This window comes from Polyodon spathula, chromosome 37, assembly GCF_017654505.1.
Source record: "Polyodon spathula isolate WHYD16114869_AA chromosome 37, ASM1765450v1, whole genome shotgun sequence".
NCBI classification, from domain to species: Eukaryota; Metazoa; Chordata; class Actinopteri; order Acipenseriformes; family Polyodontidae; genus Polyodon; species Polyodon spathula.
Genome location: NC_054570.1, coordinates 2,781,410 through 2,808,073, shown reverse-complemented (window position 1 = coordinate 2,808,073; position 26,664 = coordinate 2,781,410). Strand labels below are relative to the sequence as shown.

At 41.1% G+C, this 26,664-nt stretch overlaps 1 protein-coding gene across 2 annotated transcripts in view; it reads left to right on the top strand.

The window, feature by feature from the left end:
• Positions 1-7,302: 7,302 nt before the first annotated feature.
• LOC121304345 (gamma-aminobutyric acid type B receptor subunit 1-like) overlaps positions 7,303-26,664 on the top strand; it is a 46,626-nt gene continuing 27,264 nt past the window's right edge. For both annotated transcript variants that reach the window (XM_041235431.1, XM_041235430.1), the window contains exons 1-5: positions 7,303-7,869; positions 21,282-21,368; positions 21,900-22,103; positions 23,003-23,197; positions 23,322-23,354. In XM_041235431.1, the coding sequence (XP_041091365.1) occupies positions 21,290-21,368; positions 21,900-22,103; positions 23,003-23,197; positions 23,322-23,354 (511 nt within the window). In that variant the 5' untranslated portion in view covers positions 7,303-7,869; positions 21,282-21,289. The remainder of the gene's footprint in view (positions 7,870-21,281; positions 21,369-21,899; positions 22,104-23,002; positions 23,198-23,321; positions 23,355-26,664) is intronic.

The following is a 26,664-nucleotide window of genomic DNA, read 5'->3' as shown; positions in this document are numbered from 1 at the left end:
TGGAACTTAAGGGAAGACCAGTAAAAGTGATTATAAATATGATAAATATGAATCTTGTAAAGTGTGCGGCTGTGACCATTCTATTCTCAATTTACGTAATATCCCATGAGACCTGGGCATTTGTATCTTGTTTTACACTGCTACCTAAAAATAAAAAAAATAATAATAAAAAAGATTGCATAGGGTTTTAATACAACTGCACTATTTTACATGCAATATTTAAAATAGTTGCACCCCAAAGGACAATCTGTATCTCAGTGTCAAACTGGGGCTGCAGTCAGTCCCACTGTTTTGAAATGGGTTCCCCCCAACCTCCAATATTTCCTAATCAGTTTAGTGTCAGAATCGTAGGTTTTTATTTCACCAGGCACTGATTTAAAACCTGCAATTGGACGCTCATCGAGGTAACTTCCAACCATCGACAGGGAGAGATGGAGTCCTGCCAGCCCGCAATCCAAACTGGGACTGGGGCTGACTTCAAAACACCTTGCCAGTCCCAGTGTAGCATACTGGTACTTTATAAATGAATAACCTTTACATAAGCCGACATTATGGCACTTCATATATTAACGTTTCTGCAGAGTTAAAAGAAAACAGTTCACAGCAATGACACAAACCACTCCTGGTTTCCTTGATGGCACTGGTAGAGACTTGATTGGCCGCACACCCAAAAATCTCTTCTTTTATATTTGTATTATGCGTCAGATTCCTTTTACATTATGTTTTAAAACATTATTTATTGAAACAAAACAAGAAACAAGCAGTCGGTTTGCAGGAGTGTTTCTTGTTATTATAAATAATGCTAAAACGTCAGTCACAAAGCAATTTTTGTAATAAATATATTTATATGTTTTGCTCGTCAGACGATAATATATAATATATATATATATATATATATATATATATATATATATATATATATATATATATATATAGCGCTTCTGATGGTTGCAATGCAATGAGGAGTTAACAAAAAAAAAAACCAATGCAGTTAAATAAATAAATACATACATACATAATTTAATTTAATTAGCAGCAGAGGCAGCCTGTTGGCACATACTTTTTCATAGTTCATTACATGAAGGAATCCCTTTTAAGCTGTGAGGAAATTTTAATAGCACATTGAAAAAATAATTACTTCTATTAACCCTTGTACATGCAGAACGCTCCAGCTGCATCTGTTTTAAACCAGAATTACAATTACTTTCTGTGATCATTCTAACGTCTTGCAAGGTCGCTGTAAACCCCCTTTTAATGCAATGTGCGTTTAATTATTGCTAATATATATTAGCCTAGCCGCTTCTTAATTACCACAAGACGAGGCTCACTGCCCCAGGAATAAAAGTGCGACAGTCATAGCACTACACCTGTGCCTGCTTCCCGGCTCTCACTGCGACAGACTGGTTGAGTTAAATCTTGCTGCTAACGATATGCAATGAATCCGATGGGTTTTACTTTCATGGGAAGCTCGCACAGTTTCTCGCTCTCTGTGACTCTGCAGGCTGTGTTGTTTCTCAGTGAGAGTGCGTGTTAGACTGTGTAGATCAATAGCGCCGCAGTTACACTGTGCCCACCAGAGTCAGAGCAGATCAAACAGCCCCATCCCATTTCCCACAGTCCACCCCCCTCCCTCATATCTATCCTACTCCTTTTCCTCTCCACTCCACCCCCTTACTCCTCTCCCTCCTTTCGTTTAACCTCTACTCCACCTCCATTATCCCCCCATTTTCCTTCTTCATTTCCCCCTCTCCATCTTCTCTTTTTCATAGCCCCCTTTCCCCATAACCATACTCTTCCCCTCTCCCCGTACGTTTCCCTTCTCTTCCTCAACCCTCTCACTCCCTTCCCCCTCTGTCCCCCTCCATCTCATCCGCTCCTGTCTCCTTCTTTCCTTTCCTCTCCTCTACCTTCTCCTTGTCCCTGTTTCCCTGCCTCTCACTCCCTTCCCTCTCTCCCCTTTTGTTTACCTTCCTCTTTCCCCCCTCCATCCCCTCTTACCACCCCCTCCTCTCCCCTTCTCCTTTCTCCTTCCCTGTTTCTACCTCTTCTGTTCTCTTTCCTCACCCATGTCTTCTCTCCAACCATAAGTTATTGAGAATATCATAACTGGGGGGTATGTGATGGCTGTCTGTCTGTCTATCCGACCAGATCTCTATCTTTTACTTACATTTTTTGACTAGACAACAGCATATCCAAAGACATACGTTGTTAGCACAAGCTGTCTGTCTGTCTGTCTGTCTGTCTGTAATGTTTTTCCACAGATAGCTATAGTTTTGAATTTCCAACCATGACAGGGGACTAATATTCTTGTTTAATTAATCATTTCCTAACTAAATCTATATGGTCCACCGTGTATTGTTATTTCAAACTAATTGCTTATTACAAAATAGAACGTGATTTTGTTTTTAAGTTGTAATCTTACAGCAAAGCGAAATTAAACAGAATGCCGTTACAGAAACGTTCTCGTTGATTACATTACATGGTATTTACATGGTCTTCGTGAAAATGACATATAAAATATGTAAGGTTATTAACAAAACTATAGATTACCATTGTGGTGTTTCACATCCGCACACAAACTCAACTTAGGCAGTGATACGGAGCAAAACTAATTTATACTTTTCTCTGTTTTAAAGAAACAGCAAAATGCGTGCGTTCCATTTTAATCAATTGATTATTTAATGGATTAATTGATTAACATATTTATTTTGTCTTCAGTGTCCTAACGTGTCCTGTGTGTTTTTATTGCACGATGAGGGACACACACACACACACACACACACACACACACACACACACACACACACTGATACAAACGGGTACTGGGCCACACCGGTAACCTTACCTATTTAACCTTACTATATTTAAAACAATTGAATTATTGAGGATCTCCTATTTCAGAAAGCAAAGAGTAAATGAGCTATTTTTTTCCCCCACAGATCTCATTATAAATTGATATGAATTTCTTCGCCTGGAGAAGGAAAGCAGATTAGCTTTTTCAAAGCACAAAGGGAATTTGAGATCTAGTGTTCTTATTTATTTGTTGATTTTATCAATTATAAAGACATTTGTTAAAACTATCAAAGCAGTTCCATAAATTGCCTGCCACGCACATCCATTAATTAGATAACACAGTCATTCATTACGTAGGTCTCAAATGTGCAGTTTCGAAAGAAACACATTTTTAGCAAACAGGCATTTTCATTTTAAAACGTGCTATCTGGGTTAAAGAAATCTTACACTGCCTGGGTCATTTCACTTGGAGAGTTTATAAGTAGTGGCTTGCATGCCTTTAAAAGGAACCAGTAATAAGAGGACCAGTCATGATGTTGCCTGTGTGAGTTGAGAACATGGATTGTAACGCTGTGGCTGGCACTCTTTTACAGGGAAACGGTGGTGACGTTGCTAGTGCTAGTATGAGGCAATAAAATTGATTTCAAAATCTTGCTAAGCTCGCTTTTAAGTGGGGAGCCAGTCATCGTGTTGCTAGCGCTAAAAGGTAAATAAATTCATTGGAAAACTTTGGTTAGTGCTCCCTTAGGGAGGGTAGTGATGGTGTTGCTTGTGCTAATAAGAGGTAGGAAAATGGATGTTAAACTCCTGGTTTTCCTTTATAACAGAGGCTGCAATGATAATGCCATCACTGCTAATAAGAGATAAAAAGTATTTTTAAAGTATTGCTTTGCACCCGTTTTATATGGGGGACCAGTAACAATGTTGCTATTGGAAACATTGATTTTTACAGCACTGTGGAGAGGCATAGAGGAAACAAAAAGGGGTATTGTTCACTCCATCTGCTCTCTCTCTCTCTCTGTCTCTCTCTCACAGACTCCCCCCTCCCCCATTGAAATATTGATTGTGTGCTGAGTGATGCTGCTGTAATCTCCTGCTAATAGCTGTGTGTACTGATTACAGTGTACAAGGTTAGCTGTTGATTTGCAAGTATTTCCCCACGTGGCTCTCTGACAAACAGACCGGCGACTCCAGAGAAATATCTCAATCAAGCAGACGGTCATCGCGAGGACTGGCATTGCCACTTTTATTTAGACTAACAGACAGAGGCTGGCCATGAAACAGGACTGTTTCCTGCAAAATAGAAACTGGCGTGTGGTCCAGTGGTTAAAGAAACAGGTTTGTAACCAGGAGTTCAAATCCCAGCTCAGCCACTGACTCACTGTGTGACCCTGAGCAAGTCACTGAACCTCCTTGTGCTGCGTCTTTGGGGTGAGACGTTGTTGGAAGTGACTCTGCAGCTGATGCACAGTTCACACACCCTAGTCTCATATCTTGCAAAGCGCTTTGTGATGGTGGTCCACTATGAAAGGCGCTATATAAAAAAAAATAAAGATTGTAGATTAGATTATAGGTGTGACTTGAAGGTGCTTTGACTACAAGGTTAGGAGCAGCTCTTCAGTTCTAGTTGCTTGTCATTTACATCATCTATCTAGATCAAATATGTTCTGCAGAAGAGCTGGTTTCGGTTTGGTCAGGCTACGGCTCAAATAAGAAGTGACTTGCACTGTTAAAGTGCTTTCTGATTCCTGTGTTGTGCATTAACTGTAATGCTTTTTTATGTAACATAAAGTAATTCTTTCACATAAAATGTAATGTATCACCACATTTTGTTATCTCTCTCTCTCTCTCTCTCTCTCTCTCTCTCTCTCTCTCTCTCTCTCTCTCTCTCTCTCTCTCTCGAGATCTGTTTGCCCACAAAAATATTCAAACTGACACACAGGCACAGTGCTATCTATTAAATTACTGGAGTTAGGGCATTTTTGTATGTGTTCTGTATTTAAACATTTATTACTGAAAAGATGACAAGTATTGCATTTTTAATGGGAAACACAAATCATTTTTCACTAACTACTGAATGCTGAACTATTCGTTGAATTACCTTAGGGCAGAATGCAACAGTACCTCAGCTAATAACAACAAAAAAAAAAACAAAACAAGCACGTCAGTAACAACCATCACAGCTGTAAATTCAAAATTAGCGTATGATGAGAACGCTGATGACTACAACATCTATCATCACAGAATGGTATAGAAAAAGAACTAGCAATGGAATGTTTAATCACAATTCGAGAAGTGATTCTGTGCAAAAAACATAAGTGTGACATAGAGACAGATGTACAGACAGACACCCCCTTGTATCCTCGGAGCCTGATACTCTCTATAGCTTCTGCTAAATAATGTTAATACCAAGTTTCATGCCAGCTGATTAAGCGGTTCTCCGGATACATGGAGAAAAGTAAGTGTGACACATGTAGGTCTGACCGCCTGCACTATACTCCCTTTTCAATTGTCAAGTTCTGTGTGTTTGGGAGGAGGGGGAAAGATTGTAGATAAATTATTTACATCCTCCTTTTTTTTATGGGACCAGGACAGACTTGAAAACTGTTTGAAATCAGACTCGTTCATTTCCATCAGCATCATCAGCAGATCTCAGGTCCAATCCATTTCAATCAGGACTCTGTTTGTCTCTCTCTAAGTCCCATTTAGGATTGCTGGCTGCTATGGAAGTTACTTAATCAGCATCCAGTTGCAGCTTTTAAATCAGTGAGTGCTGAACAAAAAAAAAAAAAAAAAAAAAAGATTGCAGATTGGATTGTAGACTGCAGACGGAACTAGCCCCAGGTTTGAAACTGGCAACGAGATTTTGCAAACTGGTTTCACAGTGCTGGTGGTTTGCATTATACCCACTTGCTTGAAAGGGTACATTCCTGGCACCTAGGGATTCTCCAGACAAGACCAATGCAAGCTCAAAGACAGGTATAGTAGAGTAAAGTGATGATAATTCAGTGTTGGAGCAACAGAACTCAAAACCACACACACTAATGCCAACATCATAAAGTAGCAAAAACAATGTGAGAAGAGGGCATTTGGCAGCCTTGGTTGGGATAATCCACTTCTAAATCAGAATATTGTGGAGCACAGAGGGTTACTCTATTTTACATCGAGAGTAGAGCCTATGTGGAGCCTGCTTTTAGTTCACACAGGCAGTCCTCTCATTTCGAATCAAGCAGATTATTAGCACAATAAAATGCAATAAAAGGACCACTGTGAGCTGCGGACCAAGGCCACAAATGAAATAATAAAACATGCCTCCCTGCCTATCCCCAGGCTCTCTTCCACTCTCAATCCTTTCCGCTTGTCCTCCTCTTTCACAACTCATCCCTCAACTACCACCCTCTCGCCGGCACATGCACCACCATTTATAACCCACTATCTCCCGCCCCCTTTTCCAGCGGCCAGCAACCTCGGCCATGCTATAGCTGAACCCCACTCCCTGACTTCTTCAGGGCTAGAAGCATGTCCAGGATTGCTGGACCTAGACAGGTAGGTATCCGTGTGCCGCCCCCACTAGATAATGGAATGGAACCGTGGAACACATAAACAAACAACACACTGGACAGACAACAAGTCCTTTTACAGCACAAATGCCCGAGTCGTTGCAATACTATTGTATAGGTTACGGTAGAATAATGCAAGCAGTTACAGTATTCTTTAACACATGATTACACAGCAAGGGACAAGGAGAGGGACATGACTGGACAGAAGACAGTTTCATTAATCTCAATAAATAGCGCATTATGATATTAATAGTAGAGCTACATTTTCTTGTTGACCCACGATATTGAAAGGATGTGTTTGCGTCGCGCATATCACACGCGACCACGCATATGGAAACGCAGAGAGAGAAATGTTTATATCTTTTATATATTTATATAGGATTTGAGTCCTAACCATTTACATTTGTCATATCCAAACGGCAATACATTGCCTCAATATAGGTTGGACGATTTTGCCATTCCTGTAGTGTGTGTGTGTGTGTGTGTGTGTGTGTGTGTGTGTGTGTGTGTGTGTGTGTCTGTGTGTGTTATAAAGTGATATCTGAAACAAAAACACATTGGAAATTTAAACAAACAAACAAACAAAAAACTGCAAGTTCTCAAAAGTACCCGGCCTTTTCAAATAGAAATACCAAAAACACAAGCCAAGTTTCAAGAAAGCAGTGGGGCTGCCTTGCCCGGCACAAAGCAAATAGGCAGAATAACTGCCTAAGTGGAGGGCACTTTGATACCTTCTGTTCGCATTTTAATTGTGTTTTTGTTTCAGATAGATACATACTTTTAAAATCTTTTCGGGTGAGTGAGGGAGGAGAAGGGCGTTGAGACAGAAAGCAAGCCCAATGACGCGCACTGACGTAGCGTGTGTGGCGAGAGGCAGGGTGACAGAAGGAGAGAGAGAGAGAGAGAGAGAGAGAGAGAGAGAGAGAGAGAGAGATTTTGCAGAAGGAAAAAAATCGTTCTGCCGGTAGCTTCCGTACCCATTGCCCAACAGCAATATATATGTATTTTTGAGTACATCTGAATTTTGTGCATTACCGTGCGCACTGAATATTTCTCTAACCTGCACGCCGCTACAGGAAAGCAGAATATACCAGTATCTATATTCCTATTAGCTTTTAATCAAGCGGATTGTTATATTGTTATCAGTTAACAATACTCTTTTATATCTGTCTTTTTAAATCTTCAACTTCATTTGTTTATTTATTTATGTATTTATTTATGTTTCTTACCGGTGTCTGAAAAGCCATAATTTGACCGAAGCAGAAAGTTAAAAATACAGTATTGCACTATGCACTATACAGGTATCTCTGCTTATTTTCCTAAGAACCCGAATTAATTGTATAGATTATTCATTTTCTAATAGCGGTTAGATTTATTTATTTATTACTCCAAGGAGTGAATGTTTGGACGAGTCTGGGTTATATCATTTTCAAAATAAACACAAAACTACAGGCCTGTACATTTCTAAAAAATAAATAAATAAAAAACGCGACTGAACATTGTCAGTTACATCAAGGTAAGTTATTATTATTATTATTATTATTATTATTATTATTATTATTATTATTATTACATTTGCTATGGTTTATATGTAAATACATTTGTATAATATTTTGATAATTTATTTATATTTTGTAAGGACTGGCGCTGTATGGTGTAATAGACATGTTCTCTGAAAAAAAATAGCTACTTAAAAACTAAACAACACAAAAAAACATCTTGTAATCTTTGTGACACATTGTAGATTTGAATACTGGTTTCATAGGTTCCCGTTCTCGAATATGCAATATGTAAATCTGACTTTACATAGAATAATACATTATTTATAGTGGATATCGATGCTTTCAGCGATATGAAAACGTCAAATGCTGTGTTGCCAGTTGAATGACGTTAGATATGAGTTTCTTTGGACGGTATTTTAGTTTATGGATACAGCATTAAGTACAAGTTTATTAGATGAGGTTGTAGTAATCTGCATTTTCACTTCACAGAAGCTTTCAATTGTAGTTTTTTTTTTTTTTTTTTAAATGTGTAATAATGTACATTCGCAACACAAAAACCTCGGATGCAACCCGTTTTTCCGTCCGCGCAGGCGCTTTGCACTGCAGTACCTCAATGATATACAAAAAATCAACATGGTGAACGGGCTATATTTTTTAATCAATATGTACAAATGCTGTGTGTGTGTGTGTGTGTGTGTGTGTGAAACCGAAACGCCCGGTAACGACTCTGTGAGTTATAATAAATTAAATAGCCATATTCAAATATTGAAACATCCATTACAGTATGATGTGGTCGTTTGTGAGTGGGGACGTGTTTTATCCAATAGTTTTAATAAGAAGCGGCGTCTCTGCGTGTTCAGTTTGACATTGCAATAGAATCCTTTGGGTGTCTGTTTAACATGCTCTGCGACTTTGGTTTCATTATACATGCCCGCAATGTCCCGCAATCAGTTTCAGTTTTTAGAGGCTGCTATTAATCAACGGGTAGTGGGAACACAACATCATTTTATCAACTGGAACCTTTTTTTGTTCTTCTAATTTTCTCTGGTCAGTGACCATGGCACCCTGTTGACATTGCTGTGCCAGGTCAACGCTTGCCTTGTCACAAATACGATTACCCTGCCTCTTGTGGGTTAAGGGTTAGGACTCAACCTAACAGTGGTGTGTTTCAGTGTACCTTCCCCTGCTATAAAACTGAGTAGATTTATTGCATCTACAACCTCAAAGATGATGGACTCAAGATTTTTCTCTTAATTGTTTTTTTTTTCTTGGATTCAGACAAAGCTGAAAGTGTACTTGTGTATGTTTGAGGCAGTCTCTGTGTGTGTGTGTGTGTGTGTGTGTGTGTGTGTGTGTCTGTGGGTGCGCGACTCAATGTTTGTGTGTGTGTTACAGTTTGTGTATCAGTGTGCGCATTCCTGTGTGTTTCAGTGTGTGCGTCAGTAAGTGTGTGTTTGTGATAGTTTGTGCGTCAGTGTGTGTCAGTATGCATGTTCCTGTGTCTGTCAGTGAGTGTGTGAGTCAGCTTCACGTTAATACTCACTGTATATCTTCAATGTAAATCTCTAACCTCTTTGTACTCGTTGTGTACAGTTCAATTGTGCTGAGGATGCAGGGAAAACAAATCAGTCAAAGTCTGGGGAGCTACAAAACACGTCCGGAATTAAACAGACAGGACCTTTCAAACCAGCCGCAATGGCACATACTAGAGTGAAAATGCTCTACCTCAAGGCAAAACACTAAGAAACAACTAGTGAGGAACCCATGGGTCCTGCATCTGGAACAGCAACAGTATTACCCAAAGATGCCTTGGGACCTGCTTGTACAAACCTTGAAGGATGAAGAGGAGGAGCAAGTAAGAAGTGAGCATGAAAGGATGCATCTAAAAAACAAGCTTCTGGCTTTTTTGGGCTTTTCCCTTTTAGCGGGATGTGAACAAACCTGGGATGTTTCCACTGGGGAGCTCTTTGGAGATCTCAAACCCAGTGTATCGAGCTACAGCGTCTGTCGAAAGATTTGAAGATATTAGCTGTTTTCTGAGGTTTGACCCCAAGAGGATAAGAGACTTCCGTCTGCAAATGGACCAGGTGGTAGCTTTCAGATTAAAACGGGATCTCTTTCTTGCTAACATGCCATGTGGTGCAAGAAATTCCTTTGCTGTAGATGGGATTGTCTGCCATGGGAAACAGCCCGGTGAAGAAGTCCACAGGAATCTGGGATCGAACATCTTACTGCAGCTGTACAGCCAATTAAGAAACACCATGTAGCAACAGATCATTTATTCACAAGCATGCCCCTTGCCGAAGCACTACTTGAGAAAGGACTGACACTTGTGTTGAATCTCAACATACCTGCTGTGATGAAGGCATCTAAGAGTCAAGGTTAAAATTACTAAAATTGGCAAGGCTGTAATTTTACTGACCACAATGCATGAGGCAGAAAAAGAAAAATATTAAGCATTACAGCGTAAAGGTGGCTCTGACCTGACGGACAGATGGTTTCGTGCATATTCCTGCAAGCGACAATCCAGAAGGTGGCCAGAGGTCCTGTTGTACAAATTTCTGGATGTATCTAGCCTGAAAACCACATGCTGTACACATCACAGCATCCAGAACACAGAGAAGGACGTTTATTATTGCAAGAACTTGTAAGGGCAATGGTTTCACCACACATGAGAAGCAGGTTGAAGGAGAACCCCCGGCTTCCTAAAACCGCCATCGCCTCAATGGAAGAGAGTGGTGTAGCAATGCAAGAAAAGACGGCAGAGCATTTGCATTGCTATAAATACGTTTTTTTTTTGTTATACTTTGTTCATAAATTTGGTATACATTATTCAGGATTTTGCATGACCTTATTCACGACATTTAATAAGTAATATTTTTTGGAGCAAATATAGATTATTTCTTGTATGGGTCATCCAGACCTGACTACTGGAACAGCGTAGAGTACTTCAGGGCTGCAACCAAAGGTTGAAACAAAACATAATACAATCCCACAATCCCCCAGTGACCGTTGACAGTGGCAATAATTTCCCAGGTTTGGAAGAATTTTTTGATTTCGGTGGCCAGCCATGGGCAGCCTGTGGTGTCAGGCAGTAGAAACAAAGCATTAGGGGCAGTAAGGAGGTCAACTGGAGAGATTAATGTTGTATCAGCGACAAGGCAGGCTTGTAATATAAAAGATAGGATACGGCAAAATGGGCAGATTCACTTCTGTTAGTTTGTATCAGAGATAATGCAATAGGGTTAGACCTTAGGGAAGGAGGGTTAAATGGAAAGGGTCCTTTTATTGAGAAAACAGTAGCCTTAGACCGTAGGGAAACTGGACAGATGGCCTTTGATTAGTGAGAAGGTAGGCGCTAGTCTTCTACTGTGAGAGACAGGTATAGCGGGTTAACTGGGCAGATTTACTTCTATTGGTTTATATTTGTGAGAATATAGACAGCAGTTTATCCTATAAGAGACATGGATAGGGGCTGGACTGGACAGAGTCACTTCTGTTAGTTTATGCTAGTGAGAAGGTAGCAGTTTTGTCCTGCAAGAGGCAGGCAGGGGAGCAGGCATGTGGATTCTGCTGTACTGGCTGAGCTGGCAACTCTGCTGCACTGAGACAAGGAAGCTGGTTATCAGCACAGCCCTGTTTCTCATCTCCACGCTGGGCTCATCACTCCTGTTGTTTTCCTTTTCTCTGTCTCGGGGGGGGGATGTTGTCATTTTAATTCAGCTCAATATCAGCTTGCTGGGAGGCAGTCATCCATATTCATCCTCCCCACGCCCCCTCTCCATCTTCCTGCCTTCACCTCGCTCCCTCGTGGTCGATAATTTTCAGCTTATCAGGTCAAAATGATCTTCAGTTGACTCCTTTTACTTTCTCCCAGGATGCCCGTTCTTCCTCTTCTCTTCAGGCTCTGTTTTTCTCTTGTCTACATTTTAAAATGCAGTCGTCTCCCCCCCCCCCCCCCCCCCCCCCCCCCCCGTTTATATTTTTTCCATGGTTATACTATGCATTCCCAATATGTTATCATGTTTTTAATATGCTTTACCGTACCTCTCTGTGCAATGCAAAGCTTAACTATGCTGTTGATTATTGATTATTCTCTATTAGTTGGGTTAGCTGCTTGACTAGTGAAGAAGTTAAAACTCGTTCAAAATGCAGAGGCAACAGTCCTGACTGTAAGGCTCACCTGATAAAAGAGTTTCTCTGTGGTGTGCAGGGTGAGTCATACAGTCAGGGGAGTGCAGGATCATATCCTGGCTGTGCGAAGTCAATGGTATTTGCTGGGGATTCCTCAGGATAAGCAGACAAAACCATCAAGGACTGTTTTCCTCAATGCACTACAGCAGACCCTAAGAGCCAGGGTCCTAGTGAACTCAAAAGCAGACGCCTGCAGGGCTGGCCTTTGTCCAGAGGCCGGTAGCTCGCTGAGATCTGCTCTCGAGCTCCTTCGGTTCTCCTGAGCAGCTGTGTGGGGAATTGCTGCAGTGAGAGGAAAAAAAATATTGGACATTCTAAATTGGGGAGAAACTTGGGGCTACAATAGTTGGGCGCTGAAAATTTAATAATAAATAAATAAATAATTCGGACTTGTACCAAAAGAGTTGATCATGTCTGATTTATTGTGACTGCGCTGGCTTCCTGTTAGATTCCTCTTTTAAAATGACGTTGTTGACCTCTTTATCAGAACTGCTTCATCCTTATAACCCTGGCCTTGATCGATAAAGTCAGGGCTGCTGCTAACCCAGTGTCTAGGCATGGCATGTCACGCTAGGAGATTCCTTTCCAAAGTTTAAGTCATGTCTGAAAACCTATTTGTTCTCTCAGTCCTTTGGAGTGTGGTTACATTTGATGTTTTTTTTGTGTGTGTGTTTTATTTTGCTTTATTATTTTATTGTTCGTCCTATTTTACGGTCCTGATTGTGAAGCGCTGCTCTGAGATGGCTTTGCCGTTGGTTGGTTGGTTATCCCCTCTCCTCCTCCCCTATTTCCCTTCCTCCCCTCTCTCTCTCTCTATCTCCCTCTCCCTCTCATCACTCTCTCCCTCCCCCTCCGTTGCCTGTTTTCTGAAGCCCTGTGATTTACAGCTCAGTGTTTATCATTGGCCCGTGCTATCAAGCCAGGTTTGTGATGTGTAGATGATGGTCCAGCCAACATCTGTGATAATGAGTCTGGGACACTGCCTGGATTTACAGCTGCCCGGCACTCTCTAATGGCTGATTAATTGCTTGTAACGTTGCTCTATTGCTACTTCCTAGCTGATATTGTTTCAGCAGTAACGTTATCACTAATGCGCTACAACAAAAGACACCTAATGATCTGCAACGGGAATACAATTGCAGTACTACAATGGTTCTCTATACAAAGGGAGCACACAAGTATAGGGCAGCTGCAATGGGATGCAGCTGGTAGAATGGGATTACAGTATGCTAACTATACCCAAGAGATCTTCAGTGGCAATTCAATGCAATCGTTCTGAATTGTCCTATAGTTGTCTAATAATTTTTTGCATTTTTTTTTTTTTTTACAATGCAATCATTCTGAGTTCTTATTGCAATTGTTATTAATTTTTCTATCAGTTCAGGGGCTGCTCTTCAGTTCTAGTTGCCTGCCGTAGACATAATGTAGTCTAGATCAGCCAAAGTGTCTTTATATAACCAAGCACCAGCACCATCTTGTGCGTAGAACTGTATTGCCAGAAACTTGATCCAAAGTGGCAGATCACTAGATGGCGCTCATGTTCTTCTGGTATACCCTGGGTCCCTTGCTTACTCTGGAAGGCCGAACGAATAGTTTGCTTGAGCATCAGTTCACGTCCACTCAGCAATCCTGAACCCGGATAGTGATGGTTGCTTCCAAGACAACAGTGCACCCATCCACCGTGCCAGAATCGTGACTGGTCTGAGGAGCATGACAGAGGCTTCTTCCAGGGCCACACCAATGATGTCAGTGCACTTGGACAATCCATTCCCTCCAGCCCACCTCTTTGCAGCAGTTGCATGAACTAGGAATGCAATGATGGAAATAAGACTCCCCTTGCATAGCACTTTGATCCATTTTATAAGACACACCTGAGCTATCTATACACAGAGGCTAATCAAGGTCATAGTAACACCTACAATAGGAGTCTTGTTTCCATGCCTGCAATGACTCAGTGGATCCCTTGAGAGACCTTCCAACACCTTGTGGAGTCTATGCCATGACATTTTGTGACATTTTTCTGACGTTTTTACATATATGAAACGTGTATGTGTCCTAATGCACTGTAGTGGATATTTTCATTAGCTATTTCCATTAGTGTATTCCTCAATAACCCTGGTTTAAATTTTAAATCACATTTCCAGGTGTTTTAAATGGCAGTCTAGTGCTCTTGAAAGCTGGGGAATTTTTGACATTTTGTTGCTTGTCGCTGTCCTCAAAGTGACTAACAGTGTTGTGTTTCAATTTCAATGGAAAAGAAATTGGCTTGGTGCCACAAACAGAGAGGCAGCAGGCAAATTCTCTAGCAGCTCCTACCTTTTACCATTCTCTGTTCTCATAAAAGTTTACCACTGTGAATTTGCATGGTCGTTTTTCAAGCCTATCCTCTGGATATACTATTCATTCACTGTAGTTGACAGGCTTTACCATACCTCTCTGGGATTTGCAATGCTTGCCTGTGATTTCACTGTGCTTTGTTACACTTCGATATGCTTTTATTGGGAAACTTTTATTAGGTGAGTTTGGTCAGTGGTCTCAAATAGACTAGAGTAGGGTGGGACCCTAATGCCATTTTCATTTAGCAATTATAATCAGTGTAATCAATATGATATGTTTTAACCCCCATGAATTATGACTTTCTCTAATGAGTAGCTTTCATTGTACACATTTACCTCACTAAATAGGCACAGTGGTTTCCCAATCCTTTTCTAATGGTTCTACTGGTTTGCCATGTTTTTTTTTTTAGTATACTTTGCCATACCTCTCTGGGCTTTACAAAGGTTGCCTATGCTTTACCCTACCACTGTTGTCTCCCACTATAGAAGTGGAACTGAATCCAAGGGCCAGCATCTCTTTATGGCTACATCAGTTGTCTACAGGAAAGAGAGGAACAAAGCATCACTCTAGCGATGGTGGACTGCTACCACTGAGATTTAAGTGTCTGTCAGAAACATGAATATAGACGGAATGCAAGTTTTACTGTTTTTCAGTACAGTACATAATCAAGACTAAACACATAATTGATCTAACCTTGGATCAGAGTTCAGGACTGTGGCAGGCAATGTTTTCAAATTCACGTTCAGTGCTTGGCATTCAGTGAATGACCTTGACAGTCCACAATGCCAATCTCCGGGGGGTATTGTTTGTGTGGAAAGGGATCTGCAGAAGGTGTCTATGGAGCTGAAGATGCCTGAAGTCTCTCTGTCCTGCTCCTCAAACCATTCTCCATTCTGGCGGATGGGTGCTTTATCTTGATATCAGGGTTCAGCATTGTTCCACAAAAAAGCTTAAGAACGAGAAGATTTATGAAAGACAGAAGGCCATTTGGTGCATCAGTGCTTGTCCGGTTTCTAGTAACTGATTGAGCTCAAGGCTTTTTCAAGTCGGGTCTTAATGGATCCCAGTGATTCTGCATCAACAGCATGACTGTGTAACCCATTCCATCCTCTCACCACTCTCTGTGGGAAGAAGTGTCTCCTACCCTCTGTCCCACTTCCAACTGTGTCCTCTGGTCCTGGTTTCTGCACTTACAGTATTGGCTCAGGTTTGGCATCTCCTTTTAAAGACTTCAATCAAGTCCCAGCTAATTCTTCATTGTTACAGGCTAAATGAAACTTCCAAAGTGATGAAGGCAGCCAGGTTATACAGGAGAAAAGGCCCTGTGCCAGGGCAATGCCACATCCATTGGTCCTAATGAAGTGGCCAGTATAATTTAACTTGAAGGAAGTCATGTGTGATAAAAGTGGTGTCGCGGTTTCTTTGTTCCCGTGTTCTTGTGTATTCGCGTGGCTTTCAAATCTACGCTATTGTGTTTGGAATGTTTAAACCAGCCTTCTTTCTAAGTGACCCCAGCTACACTCAATTAACCCCAACTAAGATTGCAGATGGCCCCTAATTAAAAGTCTTACAGCTCTTTATAAACAGCAATTAGCGGGTTGCAAATATGTAACGAGACTGGGTAGATTTGTAGTGAAACACACACTGGGACTGGGGGAGAGGGGGAGAAGGAATAGATGCAACACCAGCCTTTTATAATATCAGATTCTCTTGTTAGCTGGCTCTCTGGTGGGAGTCTTATTTTGTGGATTAACCTGGAATGATTTGCTCAACGCAACAGTTAGTCAGTTTAATACTAATGCTTTATTAAACATCAGTATGCAAATCATTAAAGGCATTCCTGTGAATAATTACCTGCACTCTTTCTTCCTCGGGTCTAATAAAAGAGCTCTAACAAGCCTTTTTATATCTGTCCTGTGATGATATCATTCTTTTATGATTCTTTCTTTTGTAACTGTTTTCCAGTACAGCTTGTGTACCTTTCGGTATTCACAATTCCTGGGGCCCCTTTTAAAGCTGTGGTAGTCCTTTGGTCCTTATCATAACATGCTCACAATTCATGCATTTGACACACACACACACACACACACACACACGCTGCTAATAAGATATATTACTACAAGAGATTACAAGGAAGACTCCGACAGCCTCCGTATATCATACCGAGATACGAAACGCGTCCTGTGCTCACCAGCTTGCCTTTGCATTGAGTTTAAGTGTACAAATTGACAAAGGAAAGCAACCTATAGAATAAAATATGAGAGCTAACGGGACGACGGAAAAGTTAACGAGCTTGACAGATATCATGTAGTATAATAAGAAATGGAAATTAATAGTTTCATAATGATTGGATAAACGGTATATGTATATAGGTATATTAAGTAAGCAAATGGGGTGCTAGTGTCATAAGCTACTAAATTGACTGATTTATGCGAGATATACAGACGGGCGGATGTACAGAGAGGCACCTCCGTGTACCCTTACAATCTGCTACTCCCAATATGTTATGCTAAATAATATTCATAACAAGTTTGATCACAATTAAATAGGCGGCTTGGAAGATATATGGAAATAAATAGAAGCGTGACATGGCGGTTACAAGACCCCTAGAATCCGCTACTCTCACTGGCTTATCCAGTTGTCATGAAATGTGCTATTAACATTATTTACCTTAAGCTATTGAGGGTATGGCATTCTGTCCTTTGATCTGTCCATTCTTGCATGCTGAGAGCTCTGATTTTAACCTGTTGCTGTTGCTGACTTTTCATTTTTTTCTGGCCAGGGCTAAGAAAGAGGCAGGCATGTTTTTTTTTTTTTTTTTTTTTTTTTTTTTTTATGTTATTTTATTTTGAAAAATCTCTTGTGTTCTGTTTTGCCCGGAGACTCCCTTAAGTGCTTCTGAAAAGTGTTGGAAAATCTCATTAAAATAACATGGAGCTGTGTGTTACCGAAGCACTTATAGGAGAGGGGAGAGGGGAGAGGGGAGAGGGGAGGATAAAAAGAGGCAGAAATGACCCGTTTTCAAATCCATTTGCTTATCTCTTAGTATCTTGGGGTTAGATTGGCTGGGGACCCTTGAGGCAAGCCGGGCACCTGCAGACCTACCTGTACGCAATTCAGAACTGCGTGCTCCTCCAAAGCTGCAAGTTATGTACTACATGTTACTCTCTAAATTGGAGCTATTTTGTCAGCTCTGGGGAAAGATAAGCCAGTAGCCTCAATTTTCATTTGACAGTGAGGAGAGCTTGCTGTTCCAAACCACTGGGTTTCAACATTACATGGAACAGAGCTGCTGTAGACATCCTGGCACTAGTTACATTATCAGTTCATTGGGACCAGTGGAGGGAGAGAGAGAGAGAGAGAGAGAGAGAGAGAGAGAGAGAGAGAGAGAGAGAGAGAGAGAGAGAGAGAGAGAGCCTTATAACAGTTTTTCAAGGGGCACAGGCAGGTGTTGCAAGAGCTAATAAGAAGCAGGAAAATGCATTTAACTGAAGCCAAGTTTAGTAGTCCTTTGACAAGGAGAGGGTGTAATGTTGCTTGTGCTGGTAAGAGGTAAGAAAATTGATTTTAGAATCTTAGCACTGTGATAATGTTGCTGGCGTCAATAACAGGTAAGACATGTGGTTGCAGAATGTTGTTTTAATTTTGGTCAGCACTTTTAAAGGCGAGTCAAAGATAAGGTTGCCTGTGCGACATACAAGGTTAGAAAACGTGTTTTAAATCCTTGGCTAGCCCTGCTGTAAGGCTATCAAGTGGCAGCCTGTGTTTTCCTGATCTTTGCTGGAACGCTTGCCGCTCCAATAGGCTGGTTGCTAACCTTTCTGAATGATCTGCCACTGTTTCTATAAAAACATGTTTTGGAAACAGAGAGACAGAGAGAGAGAGAGAGAGAGAAGAATGCCTGAGGGGAATTAGAAGAGAGAGAGGGAAAGAGAAGGAGGGTGAGAGAAAGAAAAAGTGAAAATGGGAGAGGGGAGAGGAGAGGGGAATTAAGGAGAAGATAAGGAAAGGGCGATAGAAAAGGGGGTAGGGGTAGGGAGAGTGGTGAAGGAAAAGGGTGATCAGAAAGACAGCCACATAGATACTGTTGGGAGACAGACAGACAGACAGGGATGCAGTAGGTAGAATGACACTCGGATCTGTAACGCAATACAGACAGACAGACAGACAGACGGTAGTAAAGGATGCTGGGCACTGTGTGTGTCTTGTGTTAGTTTAAGATTGGCTGTCTGTAGAGTGAATGAGACAGAGAGAGGAAGAGAGGGGGGTGATTGGTTGCTAGGAAACAGCATTAGACAGAGTTGTCTGCTTTCATTATCATCCCAGAGTGATTATAGTACCAAGAGAGAGGACACGTGTGTGTGTGTGTGTGTGTGTATGAGAGAGAGAGAGAGAGAGCGAGGGAGGGGGAGAGAGAGAGACTGTGTGTGAGAGTGTGTGTGTGTGTGTGTGTGTGTGTGTGTGTGTGTGTGTGTGTGTGTGTGAGAGAGAGAGAGAGAGAGAGAGAGAGAGAGAGAGAGAGAGAGAGAGAGAGAGAGAGAGAGAGAGAGAGAGAGACTTTGTGTGTGACATTATTGTGACTATACCCAGGTCCCTGTGGAGCTTAGAACACTAAATCTAAACACACTATCGATAATATCACGATAATCAATTACTTTCCCTAAAGACATATTTATTGTAGTTTTTAGGAACAGTCGGCTTTTAAACATCCTTTCTGTTAGATTTAGCCTCAGTGCTTCCCTCTTGTGGATGTTTAGTGGTACAACACGTTCCAACTTTTAATGCAAAAGGGCAAAGCCAGCGTTAAAGGAGGTCACAAGTCCTTCACAATACTTGAAGCGCAGCACAGAATCCAGGACTAGAGAGCACCGCTAGAAATGGAGACAGGCTGAGGACAGATGGGTAGGAGAAGCTTCTTTACACAGAGTGGTGAGGTGAATGAAAGGGCTTCCTTGCCATGTTGTTGATTCTGAATCAATGGGATCCTTTTAGAATCGCCTTGACAAAAGAGATCAGTCAGCTACCAGGAATCGGTCAAGCACTGATGGGCTGACTGCGCCTTCACTTGAATGTAGAAAACAAACAGAAACCACGGAGGAATTATAGCGTCAAACTGAAAATGTGTATATGATGCTGTGGCTTTAAGTGATATTTTAAGCAGTGCCTTCAGGCTAGCTATGCACACAACTGTCTCAGAGCTAGGTAACAGTGTGACAGCTGCGTGAGTGTGGAGGTTCTGCAAACAGCCATCTGTCCGTCTGTCTGTTTGTTTGAGGGTAAAGGGGTTTTTTAAAAATCTACCACGATATTCCATTGTAAACATGTAGGTGTACGTGTGTAACTTTCCCAGCAATAGAGAATATTGTTAAGGGATATAGTGGAAGCGATCGTATGTGATACATGACACACTTTTCCATATATCCGGAGAACCGCATATCAAATTGCGATTTAAACATTTCGTTGCTAATTCTTATTGTATGCCATTGTGCGCATGCTGTTGATAAATGTCGTGCTCCGCTCAGAAGGATTTGAAAAAAACAGGTAAAGACTAGGAAAATGCAATTGGAAACTGCTTTAAATATTCGGAAACGTAGATGGCCAGCGCTCTTATTAATATTATTCAGAGGAAACGACGATGTCGTCTGTGTGTCTGAATCAATTTCTCTGCAGTGGAAAGAGCTTCTCTCTTCTCTCTCTCGGCTGAGTTGCATTGAGCATGCAGGGCTAGGCTAATGAATCACTAACCTGATTGTCTTATTGTTTTCATAAACCCTGTTTGACAAGCCGAGTTTGAAAATCGGTTTAAATGGCCTGCCGTGGAAAATCACTTTGTTTTTGTAACCAGATTTGCTCCTGATCAAACACGTAAGAAAGCATGCGTATAATAAGGCTAGAGATCCATGGAGGGTTTCTGGTGATAACAGGAGAGCACAGTTAAAGCCATTTTATACAGGTCTGCCGTTTTGTATTTCCTAAAATTGCAGCTTTCCTATATTTTCCCAGTCATTCTATGCATGTAACATAGTTTATCGTGTTTCGATCACCAAACCTATCTGGGGTTCACAGTGCTTCTCTATGCTTTATTACACTTTGCTATGTTCTTTTACAATTATTTTATAAGCTTTATGAGTAGGGCTGTATTTTCTTTTTCATTTCACAGAATTTCTCAAGCTATTTCCCCATTAAACATAATGTTTATTAACGCAGAACAGAACAGCGTGGTCACATTTTCTTCAGTGCTACTGTGTTATACAGAACATGTTTCTAAATATTGAAATACTTCCCTGGAAAATAGTAAATGCTAAATTGTAGAATATTTTTAGAGTTTTGTCCACCTTTTAAAGACGTTCTATGTTCACTATCAGTGAATTATCAAGCACAATAAAAACATCAATGTAAAAATAACAACAGACACGTTTTAGAATTGCCCTAATGACCATTCAGTACAACTGGTGTTTTTTTTTTTTTTTACAGCTTTGCATTCACACATATACTGGGATTGGCACAGGATTTTGGGGGGCTGTTTTGTAAAACGCATTCCTGATTTCTCCAGGTTGGTTCCTGCTGGTTTGCTTTTCCAGCACAAGAAATGGAAAACAGCGTTACAAAGCAGTTATTGAAATCTAGAACGTGTCTCCCATAACTACTAACCTCTAGTGCTGAATTCAGAAATGCTAACAGAAAATAAATTCAATGACCGAAGTGTCGGTTTACACTTGTAGGTATTGGTGTCATTGGCAGTGACCTTTAGCTTAACTCTTAGTACCTTAAAACAGTTTGAGATGTAATCGATTCCTCTGCATCAGGCAGACGATGCAATGTGTCGGGAAATCCGTTCAATGAGCAAATGAGAGTCTCCATTATCAGGGAATAACCTCTTTGCCTGTGTTTGTAGAGGGGAAGATGGACATCACAATGCTCCTGCCACTCTTACTCACCCTCCAATCCACTGGAGCCACGCTGAGGAACGTGTCTACTGCAGGTACCAACTCTGTCTGTCTGTCTGTCTGTCTGTCTCTGTCTGGCTGTCACACATTTCTATCGAACTATGCCTTTAATGAATCTGTTTCTCTCTCGTTCTCCCCTTCTCTCCCCCTGCTCTTGCAACCCCCCATCATCCTCACACCTTATTGCCTTGTCTCTCTTTCCCCCAAATCCCGTTCCATTGCATCCTCTTCTTCATCCCTCTCCCCTTCCTTCTCGCTCCCCTCCTTCTCTTCCCAATCACCTCACTCCTTTCCACTTCCTCCTCATCTCCACCCCCCCTGACCCTCCTCCCCTTCCCCTCTCCCTCTACCCAATCTCACCTCTACCTTTCCTCCTCCCCTCATTTGCCCTCTTTACCACTCTCCCTCCATCTCTCCATCCTACCCCCCCTGCTCTCCCACCTCCCTCTCCTCCAAAATCCTCTCTCTCCTTTTGCCTGGCCCTCGAATCCTGTTCCTTTCCCCCTCCCTGCATCTCTCTTCCCTCCCGCTGGCCCTCACCTCCTGTCTCCCTCTCTCTGTCCCAGGCTGTCACATCATCAAGCCCCCTCGCGATGGAGGGATTCGGTACCGAGGTCTGACTCAGGAGCAGATCCGCAGGGTGCAGATCCTGCCGGTGGATTATGAGATCGAGTATGTCTGCCGGGGGGAGCGGATCATCTCTGGGCCCAAAGTTCGCAAGTGTCTGGAGAATGGGAGATGGACTGACATGAGCAAGGAGAGCCGATGCCGTGAGTACAGTCTGTCGCACAGCACGAGACACGACGCTACAACATGAGACAGGACTTTTGCATCACCTAGCATTTTAGGATTGACACTTCAAAAAAAAAAAAAAAAAAAAAAAACAACAACTAAGTGAACATAATTTAGATCTTTTATTTACCATCCTGTAATTGAAGAAACCTCAAAAGGATACCGCAAGTGTCTACCAGAAGCCTTAATTTTGAAACATCACTTATTCGACTTTATGAAGCAAAATTTGTTAATTCTCTAGGTTGATGCAAAACCTTTGGCGACAGCTGTGCACATAGTGACACACAATATAATACAGCACTACACACTGTGATACACTACTTCATACAACGAGGCACTGCTACTCACAACTATACACAGTTCTACATGACTAAAAACAAACCTACACACAACTACACAATGATCTGTTATACAGTGACACACAGAGTGATATTGCTACAGCCATACACATGTATAGGTAAGGATTCACAGTTATATACAACTACACAATGAAACACACAAAACAACTCTGCTCTGTCTATATGCAACACACCAGCCCCCCCGTCTCTGTCGAGCTCTCTCCTCCCTCTCTCATCTGTCTCTCTCTAGCGCTCGCATCTCTTTCCTGCCTCCCTCATCTCTCTCTAGCTTGAACATCTCCTCCCTCTCTCATCTCTCTCCTCCCTCTGTCATCTCTCTCTAGCTCTGTCATCTCTCTCTCTAGTTCATCTCTCATCTCTCAGCTCACTCCTCCCTCATCTGTCTCATCTCTCATCTCCTTCTCTCATCTCCCTCTCATCTCTCTCTAGCTCTGTCGTCTCTCATCTCCTTCTCTCATCTCTCTCTAGCTCTCAGCTCGCTCCTCCCTCTCTCATCTCTCTGCGCCTCTCTCTCTCAGTTCACCCATGCCCTCGTGTGTGGCTGTCTCTGGAGAATGGGCAGGTCCAGTCTGATCTCTCTGAGCTGGATCGCTCCCCAGTCGAAGGCACCCAGCTCTCCTATCACTGTGACCCCGGGTTCAGACTGCTCGGGGCCAACACCAGCACCTGCACCAAGACCGGCAAGTGGGACAATGCCAAACCAGTCTGCCAGTGTGAGTATGCCAGCATTCTCACTTTTTTCCCGCTCCCATATCTGCTTTCCCCTTACCCTCCCCCTCACCAGACCACTGTCCTATCTGTTAGTGCGTGACCCCACTCTTTGTTTTATTTTTGCAGATGACCGCCACTACACTGGCCAGGCACGCTCAGGTAAGACATCTTACTGTAAAGAAAGGAAAGAGACTGTCTAAGCCTCCTAACCTTGCTTATTACCCTTAACCCTTTCAGTACTTGTGGTCCTGCCTTATCTTAGCGCCGCAGGTTAAAATATGCCATCCGAAATCACGCTGGAACCTCATGAGACTCCAAGGTCTCAGTCGAAGGTAGTGCAGAAAAATATGTACAAAATATGTATTTTTCTGTACAGCTATGGCCAAAACTTTGGCATTGTCCTATATTGTTAACTAATTTTGTCGAATGCAACCTGTTGCATGATGTTATATTAACTTGTTGAATTACTTTGATTACATGATGTCGTTTCTTTGATTACATGATGTTAAATATCTAAATCGTGTTCATATAGCTAAGCAATATTTTCAAAAGCTGATTATAAAGACTTGGCTCGTTAGTTCTTTTAAATGCTTCGTTCCTAATCAAGGTAATTAAATGAGTATATTGATGCTTGTATGAAAAGTATGCAATATCAACAAATAATAATAATAATAATAATAATAATAATAATAATAATAATAATAATAAAACACTTGAAGAAAACAGGAAATTAATAAGAATTATAAACTCAAAATGATAAAAAAAAGCAAATAAAATAGATAAAAACAATCATATTTGTAAGTCAGGTTAAAAAGGCTGACCTACAAAATTAAATCTTTACTCTTGACTTAAAAATACTGACCGAAGCAGCACCTCTAATAGAGAAGGGCAAGAAGCTCCACAATCTGGGGGCTTTATAACTAAATGCACTTTCTACTCAAACACTGGGTTTTGTATTTTTGCATAACTCAAGTTCCAATTTCCTGCCATAGACACATGTGCTGCAGGCCAGAGCAGCCAAGCTGTCCTTCTAGTAGTAATCGCCAGCGCCCTCTATTGCCGCGGTGCGCAAACTTTTTTCTATGCTTACTGTTCATGACTCTCTCCACTTCCCCGCCTCCTACACATGCATCCACCAAAAATATGGACACTTTCCAAAACTTTAAAAAAATGTGTTTGTTAACATTTATGTATTAAGCTAAATCTTTTTTTTTTTTTTTTTTTTTTTTTACTTTGCGCCCCACTGTTCTAGTGCATGTATTTCCTTATTGGCAAACGTGTCTTTATAAATGTCAATTTTTTTCACAAGACTTCTAGAAAGACTCTTTGGCTGATCTGTCCTACAGGCAACTAGAACTGAAGCACATGACCCCATTAGATGCCATTGTCCTCATTTGAGCATTTTAACTAGTCGTTAACTCCTGTTTACATTCTCGCTTCAACTATATTGTTATGATAACTTGCCCTGATGTTGTTACCTGCAGAAGTTCATTCTAAATGTAATGTATCAGATTGTGTTCTGTTTTTTTCAAAGAAATATTAACTTGGTACTTAATGGGTTAACACAATAACTGAGTAATAGCCATAAGAAGCATTCAAAATGATTGTCAGTATCTTAAGAACATGTCGTTTGAAGTAACTTGCTCATTGAATTAAAATGTGATGCATGATATCTCCTATATCTCCACCAGATGGCAGTATAAACTCCCTATTTAGCAGGTGCTATTTTTATCGTCACCACAAGATGGCAGTATTGACCAACGAAAGAGAAAATCTTTTGTCACCTTTGAAAATGTTCACTTCTTAACTGAGAAAGTAACCAGCGGTTCTCAGCCTCGGGCTTCAGGGACCCCCTATATGTTCTGGTCTGTTTTCCATCTGAACTCTCAATTACTTAACTAAACCCTTAATTGAACTAATAATCAATTAAAGTTTTACCTAGTTGAGAAACGTATAAGTTGTTTTGGGAGATACGCTTCGTGGCGATTACTTCACCGTTTTGCAAAACCAAAACAGTACAGCAAACATGATCTTTCATAAAAGATTTACATGTATTTTTATTACATGGGTGTAGGTTTTATTTACGTCATGCTAATATTGGGCTCGGCTTTCGCAAAGATAAAGTGATACAGGGGTGTTGGGGACCAACCAAGACGTAGCTTTGCTGTAACATAAGAGCCTTTACTATAATACTGAGCACGGCAAAGCATTATAAATCTCAGAGAGGTATGGTAAAGCATATTTCACCTGATGACAGACAAAGATTGAGAAATGCATAGCCCAGAGGAAAAACCTGAAACAAATGCTAGATTACCGAATTAAGTAACACGGTTCGGATGACAGTAATTAAAAACAATTGAAAATATAGCAACTCAACAATGTAATATGACCCTTACGGTCTCTCGGTGTTTGCGTTGTTTTGGGCCAGTGTATGAACGCCTCTAATTGCATTTTTTCAGCACAATAGTTACCGTATTTATTTAGGAAAAGCAACCAAATCTCAGATCAATTTATTAGTTATGTCTATTTTGAACTCAGTTAGAAACACGCTAGCCTGCTATTCCCAATTGAAATGTATTCTCTAATCAATTTGCTGGTTGACACCAAGACGGGAGAAATGTTGTTTTTCTGTTCATTAAAACAAAACCGCATTGGTCAGTCGTTTTAAACACCATGTCAGACACTTCAACCATCCAACAGAGGCTGAGGAATAGAAAACGACATCTGTGGCCCGTTTTACTGCCACTAATAATGGCACTCGCCGGCTAAACGTCTTAGGATCCCCGAATAGCTTAAAAGAAAAAAAAAAAAAATTCTATACAGACTATTTCGCTGTACATCTACAGCATAATCTAATCATTTTAAAATTATTTTAAAATAAAGAAAGCTTTTTTTTTCCCAGTATATTTAAATACCGTGCAGCAACTTATCATGCTTGACTCGCATTATATCTTGACAGAGAAGTTTTATTATTGTGGGGATACATAACAGGAGTGACATTAAGTGAGTTTGACCTTATCCTTTTATCCTTTCAAATATATATATATATATATTAGTTTTGCTAATCATAAACGATTTAATATAGACTCCCACTATTTAAATATTCACAGTATGGACTTTAGCATACTGTTTACCGCGTAGGTAATTGAAGACTCGCTTGCGGTGCTGCGGCAGGAATATTTCATAATCCCGAACCAAATTGTGAAATGACTCCCCTTTTAGTTTAAAGGTGCAGCGCTCTGAAATGGTTATGCATGTGTAAGTGTTCATAGAGAGATCATTTAACACGTCTTTGATTCGTCTGGGACTGCAGATGGTGGCGCATCATCACGGTCTGCACGCTGAGGGTGTGTGTGTGTGTGTGCGTGTGTGTGTGTGTGTGTGTGTGTGTGTGTGTGTGTGTGTGTGTGTGTGTGTGTGTGGTGTGTGTGTGTGTGTGTGTGTGTGTGTGTGTGTGTGTGTAAATTAA